The sequence below is a fragment of the Apostichopus japonicus genome, chromosome 2 (assembly GCF_037975245.1).
Source record: "Apostichopus japonicus isolate 1M-3 chromosome 2, ASM3797524v1, whole genome shotgun sequence".
In the NCBI taxonomy this organism is placed as follows: domain Eukaryota; kingdom Metazoa; phylum Echinodermata; class Holothuroidea; order Aspidochirotida; family Stichopodidae; genus Apostichopus; species Apostichopus japonicus.
Window position 1 is genome coordinate 10,758,786 of NC_092562.1, and position 13,317 is coordinate 10,772,102.

Below are 13,317 nucleotides of genomic sequence, written 5' to 3' on the forward strand. Positions count from 1 at the left end.
GGGTAAAAAGGTACAGAAAAAGACAGAAGCAACAGGCAGGGTTGAATTGAAAGTTAGCGATCTTTATTCTGCATTATTTGTGACCTCTTATGTTTTAGTAAACAACATTAATGTGACATTAATGTTACTTCTACAGGTACATTTTGTGAAAAGGAACAGCAAACTTATTCCATGAAACACGCAATTTGACGTTTGCAGCTTCATAGAAAGTTCATAACTAATTAAGTAATTTCATAACTATAAAGTAAGACATTGTCAGCTGAGAAGCAACATAAAATAAGTTATTATTATAATTAAAACCAAAATATACAATCAGTGTCTTCAAATTAATTAAGAACTGAATTCAATCATTAAAGTTTGCCTTCATTTCATTTCATATAAATTTGAAATCACTTTTATTTACTTTCTTCCCTTCTTTTAATCTTTGTGTAAAATGCTTTCACTCCCCATACCAATCATTAATATATATTTGTTTCTTTCTCTTTTACACCAAGTCTTAAAAAACTCCATAAAAACAATAAAACCAATCAAACTTGAGGCAAACTGTTACCAAAACAAATATTGAAATTATGTATTCTGATGCAGACTCACAAATTCTTCAACAAAACTTACTAACTTTCTTTAACTGTCTGAAAGTGAGAACAAAATTTGCAATTAAAATGAAAAAGATGACTCGATATATCATAGTTTAAATAGGAGAAGAGGCATTTGAAATTTTCTTGTTTTCAAGATAATCAACATAAAAAATATGTTCAATCACTGGACTGCTCCTTTAAGGCTGTCGTCCAGGCTCCCCAGTATGTACCTTTAATGTCAAGCTTAATTCATTGTTTTATCAATTTCTCTTAGAAACTCAGAGGCAAAACACGTTAGTTTTAAATTCTTCATATGACCCAACAGAGCGTCGTTGGGGTAACATCCAAATACATTTCATCCTTGACCAGATTTTTTTATTGCATTGCAAACATGTCCTCTGGAGGTCATAAAATTACACTTGTTTATTCCTATTGCATATTGTGTGTTGCATCTGAGGAACTGACCTAAATGGTCAGCAGTGTGTTTAGACTGCTGTATTCCAGCCAGTTTAAAGGGTGTGAAGACTCGCACAAAAAGAAATGTCTAATGCCGGTAATTTGACCTAGTTTCGAATGACATGTAACAGAAGTGTTAAACACCACCATCGATCCCAGAAAATACACACACAGCTTACTACCGTCGGTAATTAGACACTAGTGTACAGTCAGTACATACAGCAGCGGTCAATACCCACAGCACAGTGTACAAACGATACAGAGATGGACATCTCGGGTCCAGCTAAAGATAACAAGGTATCACGTTTCATTACTGTCTGCATTTTGTAGCGACACAAACAAAACGTCACTTGCAAGCAACGGAAAGTTAACTTTTTCAGATGGCCGCACACGGTTTGGGGCCAGTCTTCAATGAATTAATTGATGTAATTATAGTTGTTTAAAGGGGTCATTCCTAAAAAAAAACTATGTGTGTTATAGAAATACAAGCTAGAATGACAGCAGTGTTTGCTTGTTTTCTTCTCGATGGTCTACAACCCATGTGATGTTGGAAGCTCTGATACTATTGAACTCTCTTGAAGACTGATGTATACTGCATGCAACAATTAAATCATTTCTAACAACTCTGCTACCTTCGGTCAAAGTATTTACAGTCTGCCGACATATCCAGATTTAGTTTTGTGCCTAACATCTTCCTTTAGTAGTTCATTGCATTTAGCACCTTCACCCACATTATGTCAATACAAACTGTTATCTCATCAAAATAGAAAAAAAATTGTCTAAAAAAATATGAAAAAAATAGAACTTTTTACACCAATCTCTCATTAAGTGAACAAAATGGAGTATCGATCTATATATAATAATATATATATATATGAGATATCACACTAACAACCAAATATGCTGACACAAAAATTTGCATGGAAATGATTCTGAATTAGTACCCAAAGGAATGATATAATATCATACTATTTAAAGTCATAACAAAGTCTGGCCATGACAAACTTATAGTACAGACCTGGGTGATACAAAGCAACTACTAAGTCAAACTCACAACCACATGACGGCTGCTTCCAAACCATGAGATATCAAAAACAAAATCAAATATGAATATTGAGCTTGCAGACATTGACATATTGCAGAATAATCTATGATCTCCATATATTACATGCAATTTATACCAACAACTTGGAAAACAGCTTGTTAACATAAAAATTAAAAACAAGGATCTGAGTGAAGAGGTATTGTTTAATGCAGACTGACTATTTATCACCAAGAAACTTGAGCGAATCAAGAAAAAAAACCCCCCCCCCCAAAAAAAAAAAAAAAGGATTCAGTTGTGGTAAGAGTCCTAATTGCATCTGAGATAACACCAAGACCAGTCTGATGTGTTCTCCTTGTTTAAAATCGTAAATAACTGTGCAACTTGTCCAATAATATATATACAAAATTCAGTTTGCACCCAAGGAAAATAAAAATCGATGATGACACAATCTGGAACAAGGAGGGGTTTTCTTTCATTCTTGTTGAGTACAATATCTTTCATTGTCTCAGGTTATTGCAGCCATTTCTGTTGTTGTTGTTGTTGTCCAATAAGGTTTATGCCTCCATATTGTGCTGACCAGTCAAGATGTACTCATTCATACTTTGAAATCATGTTGTAAGCAATATAGAAACCAAGGAAAAGAGAGGTAGATTTAAGCATACATAATTATTTCCTTATCATCTCCAAATAGCATTGTACTGTTGTAAATGTTTGCACCCATTAACCGTCTCTTAAACCTTAAACAGGTACAAACTCAAGGTATTGCATGTGGACTGTATTAATGATTCATAGTTACATAATTCTTATCCAACTTTTTGTCTTTTTTTGTCCATTTTAAAATGATACACTTGCTCTTGCAATAACCATATATAACCCTGATATTAAAAATATATGTATTATATATATATGTATATATATCAATTATTGATTTAAACAAAGAAAGTACTACCAGTCATTTGTTTCAACTAGTCTGACTTTAATACAAACTTAATAAGACGAAAAAAATCGAAACCAAAAAAGTGACTAGTAGCAATCTCTCATTTTGTGTTTTACATTTAAATTCAAACTCAGCATTTTTCAAATATAGCACTAGTTTATTAAAATATACGATTGTGACTAAATAGCCTCGTTAATTAAGTAAAAGAAATGTTTTGATGATCAAAAGTATCGAGATATGTATATCTATATCTAATATATATATATTTATATGTGTATATACTAGCCAACTATATTAACCTGGTGTATTGGTTAAACTTTGTTTCTGAACTTATACAACCTCCCTGGCAAATCCAGTCACTTGGATTTTGGCAATATTTTTGAAATTGTTCTCTTCCCACAAAACGGTGTGATTACTGGACGATTATCTGTACAGATTGTCCACAGAGTGGCGTGGGCTAGTAAACAACTAAATACGCCAGGCAAGGGAAGAAGAGTGTTGCATGCTTAGAACTGACAGCCGATACTTGACTTTAATAGTATGACTGTAGTGTTCGAACCCAAGTGTTTATTGCTTAGTGAGAGATGAAAGGTCCTACTTGTCAGACATGACCAGCCACTTAGATATATAAGAGCATATATATTGTAGTGAAGTTACTGTGGTAGGGTTAGTGGTTGAAAAATACTTCGGAAAAAAAAAAAAAAAAAAAGAGGAAAAAAAATTGCATAAACTTTACCAGCCTTTATATCAAATATATCCCCAAACTCCAGTATAACCCAAAAGGACAAATACATATTCTTAATCTTCTTTCTATTACCAAATTAACTTTCAGGTATTGTCTAACTTAAAAGAAAAAAGTTTTTCTTGCCTTTTAGCCAAGCATTAAAATATTGCAGTACACAAAATATTACTGAATTTTGTTCCAATTGTATCAGACTTCATTCAGTGAGTCATTTGAAAGCAATATAAAAAAAATCCCTGCACGGCAGCATTATTGAGTAAGAAAATAAATATTTCAATATTATTTATTATATTTTTTTTATTTCAACCATCCTCAAATTCTGTTTCAGCCTTGGAAATTGTTTTTTTCTTTTCTTTGCTGTATCTCAATACATCAAAACTAGTTACAACTAAAGCTTCCCTAGAAACGTTTCCAGGAATCATCTTCACTCTTTAAGTATATTTTGGGGGTATTTCTGTCCAACCTTTCTAGTATTCCTCAAAGTAAAATTACGATGTATTAAACAGGGGCATTCCAGAAGGAAAATCATTAACTGATTTCAATATACGAACCCATCTCATCACCCAGTTTTGTTTATGGTTTTTATTTCAAATTTAAATTCCCTCTTAGGGTACCATCTAAGAATACATCAAACATTTGCGCAATACCAAAAGGTTTCTATTAGCCAGGCTGCAGTAAGCACTGATTTAACGTTATCATATCAGAGATTTTTCTGAGTAAATATGGCAGGAAAATAACAAACAGTTTGAGATCACTTTATCTGTTACATAACTTTAAGACAATTTTTCGCAAGCCTAGAAATTCGTACAAGCAAATCATCTTTCACTGCAAAATACAAAGATCAAGAATTTTTTTTTTTTTTTTTAAATTCTTCTCTGCAGTGGGGAATGTTCTTAAGGGTAAAACTTCTGAAAGATGCCGGCTTTGGAAAGTGCTCTTAAGCAAACTTACCTTACCATTCCTATTATTTCCACCACACTTAAGGCTTCTACCACATGTTACCATGACAACCTTTTTTGCTTTGACTACGCTGAAACACGAACAAGATGAACCATTTAATAATCATGATAAAAGTTGCCCTATTGGAATGATCTTTCGGTTCCAAAAAAGAAAAAGAATAATAATGATCATAATAATAACAACAATAATAATAATAATAATATTTGACACATAATTTTTCACATTTCAAATTAATTCAACCATAATTAACAAACAAAGAAGCATGGAATTTAAAATGGCTATCAGGAGCCACCACATTGTGGGATGAAAATCACAAGCATTTGCTCTACTAAACTTGAGGAGTGAACGGATAATAGTTGGATCTCACCCTTCACACTCTAACTGAATGACTAGAACTACATTTTTACGTAAAAACGACACGGTTGTGCTCACCATGCTCAGGAACCTGTCTGTATTCTGTGTTTTTGTCCCTTCTGTTACTGCTACTTGTCATTTAGCATTTGAAGAAGATCCTTCTAGGATCGAAACGTCAGGCCGACTTACTTTTACACTAGATATTACTGCTTTATACGTAACATCTCTGCAAACGTTTGCTTCAAGAGATGAAATCCAAATGAGCGTGAATAAGGTCACAAATCAAAGCCAAAATTAAATTAAAAATATAATTTAATCTGGAGTCTTTTCCAACCCACTAATGTAGTATTTTGACATGATAAATGGATACTTGTTTTGAAAAGGAAATAGTTACTGTTCACATTTTAAAGATCTTATTGTGCCATGCATCCAATTGATGTACTGTCTCAATATAATTCTTGTACCAAAAATCACAAATAGAAGCTGCTCCTATCATTGCTACTTAACTCACAAAACTGTGGGATGAGTTGGGTAATAGCTTATACAAGAAGATTCAAGAAAGGATACCTTTGGCCCAATCTACACATTACTACTACAACATCAGCTGAAGATTGTGAAAGAACTTAATATTACCGATTAACATAAAAACAATCAATATTTAGATTTCAACAGGGAATACTCAAAGCAATCTTCTGAAGATGCTTACTGATCTATCCGTAAGATAAAAAGAAATAATCTTTGATGGAATCATAATATTTAAGGAGAAAAAAAGGAATTTGATTAAATTCCAATTTTAGACCCTAAAATATAGAAAATTATTGAGATAAAATATTTCATGATTGCTATGAAATGGAACAAACTGACGCAAACCAAGAACCCCCAAAAAACACTGCAAGTTCTGAACTAGGAATGAAGAATAGAATAAAGGTTTTTTTTAATCAATTGAAAAACGTCACACGGTCTTTCGCCATTGACGAGTTCAAGCACGACACCAGACCGTAACCACGGCGATCGTCTTTTCACCAGTAGCTGCCTGGAAGGGCATCTTGTGAGATTCAATACATTTAAGCCTATATGGAAGGAAAGGAAAAATAAGAAAGTTAAAACCAACACGGTTTGACAATCCGTCATAATCCTAAGCATGATATCGTGAGGCTAACAAGACTATTATGACTTGATTGTTTCAAGGGTTTAATATGCTGTAAAATCTCTCATATTTTTTAAAGGAAGTGTGGTACATGCTTGATATTAAGCAGGGCGATAACACACACCGGTAATGCAAAAACCTTTTGTGTACTGGTGGCGGGGAGGGGGGGCGAGTAAGATGATAAGTTGTCCAGGGGAGAGGTCACCTTCCCCTTTGAGAAATTTTGAGAAAATGGAGGGATGGAAAATTGTGTAACAAATTTCTTAAAATATTTTTATTGTTTAAGTTGTAGTGCATATGTTATATATTTATGTAGGGACTGCCAGTAGGGGAGGATGACTTGAGAGAAATTAGCTTAATGGAATAGTTTCTAGTGTCGAGCTTCTTTTGATTGAGTAATGGATAGACATGTCAACATCGTTTTTGACATCAGGTTAGATCACAATGATGAATAGATTACTTGGGTAGGGGAGTTTGTTATACAAACCATATGAATATATACAACAGGCACCATAATACACATCAGAACAGTTTCTTGGTTGAGATGGTGATGTTTTCATGATTAATACACACTTATACAGTGTTATACCATTGTTACTGTAATATATTCAAATGGGTCATATTCCATATTTTTGTGACATTTATTAGTATCTTCATGATACAGAGAATCATTATCTATCTGTATTTGGATACAAAGAACCATAACCTATCTGTATTTGGATACAAAGAACCATAACCTATCTGTATTTGGATACAAAGAACCATAACCTATCTGTATTTGGATACAAAGAACCATAACCTATCTGTATTTGGATACAAAGAACCATAACCTATCTGTATTTGGATACAAAGAACCATAACCTATCTGTATTTGGATACAAAGAACCATAACCTATCTGTATTTGGATACAACGAACCATAACCTATCTGTATATGGATACAACGAACCATAACCTATCTGTATTTGGATACAACGAACCATAACCTATCTGTATTTGGATACAACGAACCATAACCTATCTGTATTTCGATACAACGAACCATAACCTATCTGTATTTCGATACAACGAACCATTACCTATCTGTATTTCGATACAACGAACCATTACCTATCTGTATTTCGATACAACGAACCATTATCTATCTGTATTTCGATACAACGAACCATTATCTATCTGTATTTCGATACAACGAACCAATATCTATCTCTCTGTTTTTGGATACAACGATCCATTATCTATCTATCTGTTTTTGGATACAACAAACCACTATCTGTATTTGGAAAAAAAGAACCATTATCTATCTGTATTTGGAAAAAAAGAACCATTATCTATCTGTATTTCGATACAAAGAACCATTATCTATCTGTATTTCGATACAAAGAACCATTATCTATCTGTATTTCGATACAAAGAACCATTATCTATCTGTATTTGGATACAACGAACCATTATCTATCTGTATTTGGATACAACAAACCATTATCTATCTGTATTTCGATATAACGAACCATTATCTATCTATCTGTTTTTGGATACAACAAACCACTATCTATCTGTATTTGGAAAAAAAGAACCATTATCTATTTGTATTCGGATACAACGAACCATTATCTATCTGTATTTAAATACAACAAACCACTACAACAAACCACTATTTGAATTTGGACACAAAGAACCACTATCTATCTGTATTTTTTTGTCTTTATTTATGGATTGATGTAGTTGTAGTTGCATAATAATACAAACCTCTCGCCGACCAGCGACTTGAGAGAATCTTGATCAAGTCCTTGGATTGACAACACCACAGCCAAACCATCCTTGTGAATCAGCTCCCAGAGACGGAGAAACCAAGCTGAAGAAATAAAAATAATAAATAAATAAAACAAGACATAAAAGTTAGGAGTGAAGAATGTGGAGAGATTGAAGCACTATAAACTACCTGTGATTGCATCACAGAGTTTGTAAGTTCTTAGGGCTAGAGTGAACCATTTTGACAAAAGTGCATTTATAGTTTTTTAAAAAACTCAACATTTTGCTGTAAAATTGAGATAGATTAAAAGACATTAAATGCAAATGCACTAATAAACCTGGAAACTTTGTACAGCTACATTGCTGCAATAACACATATAAATGCTAATGAAGAATGATGCAAGCAAATATTTATTTGAAGAATCTATTGAAAAGAGTTTCAAATCATAACCATCGATCACACTTAATTATTTGTTAAGACAGGCGTGTGCATGTGATAATGTAATACTCAAGAGCACAGATCAACTATTTCTATAACACCACTCTAGCTCAGGGCTGACATGATATTCTGGTCACACCAATCTAGCGATACAATTATGGTAGAGTACCTTTCTTATTGACGACTCTGTCTGCCAGCTGATGAAGCACAAAGTCAAAATTATTCAGCTCGTTCGGCAGCCAACTGAACTGTGGTCGGAAAAAAAAGATTGATTGATGAGTTTATTACGGCTTACAAATAGACGACCACTTCTTGAAAGATTAAAATGTTCTTTACAGCACTGTCAACATGTTACCACTGAAACCGTATCTACGTATTCCATGAAGGTTCGGTGTCGGGATAGGACTTTATTTACGCAAACAGTAACGACGTACATTGACATACGTTTTGTACGTAATGGAGAAGATTACACGTTCGACACGGTTCAAACTTGATTGAGAGAAGACTTTTACACCTGATTGGGTATTGGTCAACAAGCTTAAAGTTAACAAGCAAATGATTAAATTGAAATTAATTAAATTAAAACCTAAGCTAGCTTTCACGAATTCTGAACATCCATGTCTGAGGGATGGGTGGGGGGAGGGGGGGGTTGTGGTCTAGTAGGTCGATGACCAGTCCATATGGATGATCCTGGGTCGTGTGGGCCCAAAAGTTTGCAGGCAGCTGTGTTAGAGCATATTTGTAGTCTTGATAATAGTCAATGAGCTACTTACCTCCCAGCCACATATTTACAACTTTTCATGTTAAAGTTTACTTGTCCATGTTTTGTGTATGATTATGTTTCTTTAAATGCTGAGTCTAAAACACTCACTTGTTTGAAAACAATGGATCTGAAGTCCACTTCACTGTGGATGTTGGCAATGGTATCATTCAGCGACTTATTGTTGTCCAACGCCGACCCTATCACTGGCCGGATCAGGTCTAGGTTTCCCTTGTTACGAACGGTGAAAGCTGAACCTATAAAGTTGCTACATAGGTCGACTCCCACCACCTGCACATGTAAAAAGAGTATGCAAACCCTCACTTTTTGATGTCCGATCATTTAACAGGAAAGTTTCTGTTTTATTAACCCATCCATTGGAAAGTAGAAAAGGCAAGAGAAACGTGTTTATTGCAGTATACTTGCTTCATCTTAGAATTGATAAAAAAAACTGCAATACTTTTTTTTTTTTGTCACGATATCGATTCCCTCTTTCTGTGTACACATTGGGAAAACAGTGACATCAAATAGTTTGTTGCCCTAACTGAGGGATGACTCAGATATGATTGATTCATTTCCAGGACACTACTCACCAAATTCCTAGGATACTTTGAAAATGAACAATCATTTTTATTCAGAATAATAAATGTGGAGATTGCCTGAAACTGATAAGCATCTAAATTGATGGGTAGACAAGAGAGTGGACCTTTGGGGGTCGTGCACGGTGCAAGCTGGTAGTCTATCTGCCGGCCACAACACTCGAGGTTGCAAACTCATAGTGAAATAAGGTGAAATGCATACATGTGTGTTTTCCATCCATCAAGATTTTGAAATATTCTATCAAACTTAGGCCCTAGGTTTTATGTACAAAAGTGTACATGTTTTCATGTGTTTCTTTGCCGTAGTTAAGGTTCTGTCTAAAATTATCAAATCAATAAGGTTTTCATATAACTTTAACTGGTATTTCGGGAAGAAAATTTGACAGAGAAGGGGAAAAAAAATTACTCAATGTTATTTGTGGGGAGAGAAATCGTAGAACATAAATTGAATACAAATTACTTCAGAAGGTTGCAAAATGTAATGTCACCATTTTGCAACTAAGCAAGATTTCATAATCAGATGATTCATTTTTCAACGAGGCTATGTCCTCCGGGCCACAACACCTCCCATTGCCCCCACCAGAGGGTCACACAGATGATTAAGTTGTAGATTGAAAAAAACAATTTTTATTGTTATCAAATTATTCTGCCACCCTCCCCCACCACCCCCCAAGATGATAAACAACAGATTTACATTAGACAAATTTGAAGATCTGAATTTAGCATTCTCTCCGAGTTAATTCCATTTCAACGATACCTCTTTAAACTGACGTGCCATCTCAAAGGAAAATCGTCCACAGCCGCTGCCAACATCTAAGAGTCTGTGACTGCTGATCTTATACTTGTCCACCAACTGCTTACAAAACTCCCCAAGGGACTGGTAGAAGTTCCCTTCCCCCGTTGCGTCCCCATACTCTTCAGTCAGCCTTAACGTCACCCTCTTTGGTGTTTCGTCCTGGAACTGTTTGTTTTCAGCCTCCCACCAAAAGCTGCTGGAGTCTTGAAAGTAGAACGGAATTTCTGTGGAAGACGAGAATAAAAAAAAAAAAAATTGAAAAAAATATTGGAAATGAAGTCTTAGATTTCTGTTATTAAAAGAGAGGGTCATCGATGTTGACCAAATAGTGGCAAGTGTTTAAAAATTAGATAGTTAAATCTTCACCAGCTACAAATTTTCCTTATTGGGTGTAGCATCCTTGAAAAAATTTGATGAAAGAAAGGCCTTCTGACTAGATTATAGACATAAAATGATAAAGTTGTTCTAACCAACAAAACAAAAATGCTGCACCCACCGACATCTTCCGAGTTGTCGACTGGTTTCACGAATCTGACTGGAGGATTCTGAGATTTATCCACAGTCTTGGCAACACGAAAACCCGCATGCTGATAGAAATGTCTTCTGAACCAGCATCTGACAAACCTGGATGCTTGGTAACCGTTGGAAATCCAGGAACCTCCCTATATAAAAAAAAAAAGCAAACAATATCAAATATTAACCGTTGGTAATCATGGAACCTCCCTATATAAATAAAAACGTACAAGATCGAATATTAACCGTTGGTAATCCAGGAACCTCCCTATATAAAAAAAAACAAAGCAAACAAGATCTAATATTAACCGTTGGTAATCCAGGAACCTCCCTATATAAAGAAAAAAGCGAACAATATCAAATATTAACCGTTGGTAATCCAGGAACCTCCCTATATAAAAACAAACATACAAGATCTAATATTAACCGTCGGTAATCCAGGAACCTCCCTATATAAAAACAAACGTACAAGATCTAATATTAACCGTCGGTAATCCAGGAACCTCCCTATATAAATACAAACGTACAATATCGAATATTAACCGTCGGTAATCCAGGAACCTCCCTATATAAAAACTAAGCGAACAAGATCGAATATTAACCGTCGGTAATCCAGGAACCTCCCTATATAAATACAAACGTACAATATCGAATATTAACCGTCGGTAATCCAGGAACCTCCCTATATAAAAACTAAGCGAACAAGATCGAATATTAACCGTCGGTAATCAAGGAACCTCCCTATATAAAAACAAAGCGAACAAGATCTAATATTAACAATCGGAAATCCAGGAACCTCCCTATAAAAAAACAAAGCGAACAATATCTAATAGTAACCGTCGGTAAACCAGGAACCTCCCTATATAAATACAAACGTACAATATCGAATATTAACCGTCGGAAATCCAGGAACCTCCCTATATAAAAACAAAGCGAACAAGATCGAATATTAACCGTCGGTAATCCAGGAACCTCCCTATATAAAAACAAAGCGAACAAGATCGAATGTTAACCGTCGGTAATCCAGGAACCTCCCTATATAAAAACAAAGCGAACAAGATCGAATGTTAACCGTCGGTAATCCAGGAACCTCCCTATATAAAAACAAAGCGAACAAGATCGAATATTAACCGTTGGTAATCCAGGAACCTCCGTATATAAATAAAAACGTACAAGATCGAATATTAACCGTTGGTAATCCAGGAACGTCCCTATATAAAAACTAAGCGAACAAGATCTAATATTAACCGTTGGTAATCCAGGAACCTCCCTACATAAAAACAAAGCTAACAAGATCTAATAGTAACCGTTGGTAATCCAGGAACCTCCCTGTATAAAAAAAAAAAGCGAACAAGATCGAATATTAACCATTGGTAATCCAGGAGCCTCCCTTTATAAAAACAAAACGAACAAGATCGAATATTAACCTTTGGTAATCCAGGAACCTCCCTATATAAAAACAAAGCGAACAAGATCGAATATTAACCGTTGGTAATCCAGGAATCTCCCTAGAGAGAAACAAAGCTAACAAGATCTAATAGTAGTAACTTTGAACTACTGTGGTACTTTAACGTTTGCATCGATATCGTTTTTTACAGATGTTTTTCAAAGAAAGAATATTAAACAGAATAATGGTATATATTAACTCTTTTAATGGCTTTTCCACTCGGCCATAAAACTTCACTGACAATTCTAAGGCACTATCGGAAAATTCTTACCATCTAACTATAGTACTATCTTTCAAAGTGGTTTGTGATACTTTTCATTTGAGAACAGTTCCTCAAAAATCTAAACTAAGTTGATCAAATTTCATTGAGCGATGAAAGATGGCCCATCATGCAGCCAGGCCCTCGGGCCATCTTTGAGTTGATCATGACCGGATAGGTTTACAAAGAGTGGATGAACTTTATAGGGAGAGGCATTTTATCATGCCGCATAGTATCAACAGCACCTCGACCGGATCATGACCTTTTAGCTTCCAGATCACTATCACGAGCACAGTCTGTGACACGGAATTGAAAAGGTGACTAAAAGGACTAAAGGACTAAAGCCATATCGCAGCGAAATAATTGGTCCAGTATCGAATAGCAAAATGCTAGAATGCAAAAATCAGCAAATTGCTACGCAAATGCTATTGAAGTTGGATATCAGTTCTTGGGCTCAGAATTTTTACCATCTTCATTATGTTAGGAGGGACGAAACTCGTAGACTACAAATCAGCTATTCAAAAGGTGAAGACTTAA

At 34.8% G+C, this 13,317-nt stretch overlaps 1 protein-coding gene across 3 annotated transcripts in view; it reads right to left on the bottom strand.

The window, feature by feature from the left end:
- Positions 1–41: 41 nt before the first annotated feature.
- LOC139977741 (uncharacterized) overlaps positions 42–13,317 on the bottom strand; it is a 33,677-nt gene continuing 20,401 nt past the window's right edge. For all 3 annotated transcript variants that reach the window (XM_071987326.1, XM_071987316.1, XM_071987336.1), the window contains 6 exons: positions 11,058–11,223; positions 10,523–10,785; positions 9,278–9,457; positions 8,576–8,654; positions 7,965–8,070; positions 42–6,139 (listed from right to left, as the gene is read on the bottom strand). In XM_071987326.1, coding sequence (XP_071843427.1) covers positions 6,049–6,139; positions 7,965–8,070; positions 8,576–8,654; positions 9,278–9,457; positions 10,523–10,785; positions 11,058–11,223 — 885 coding nt within the window. In that variant the 3' untranslated portion in view covers positions 42–6,048. The remainder of the gene's footprint in view (positions 6,140–7,964; positions 8,071–8,575; positions 8,655–9,277; positions 9,458–10,522; positions 10,786–11,057; positions 11,224–13,317) is intronic.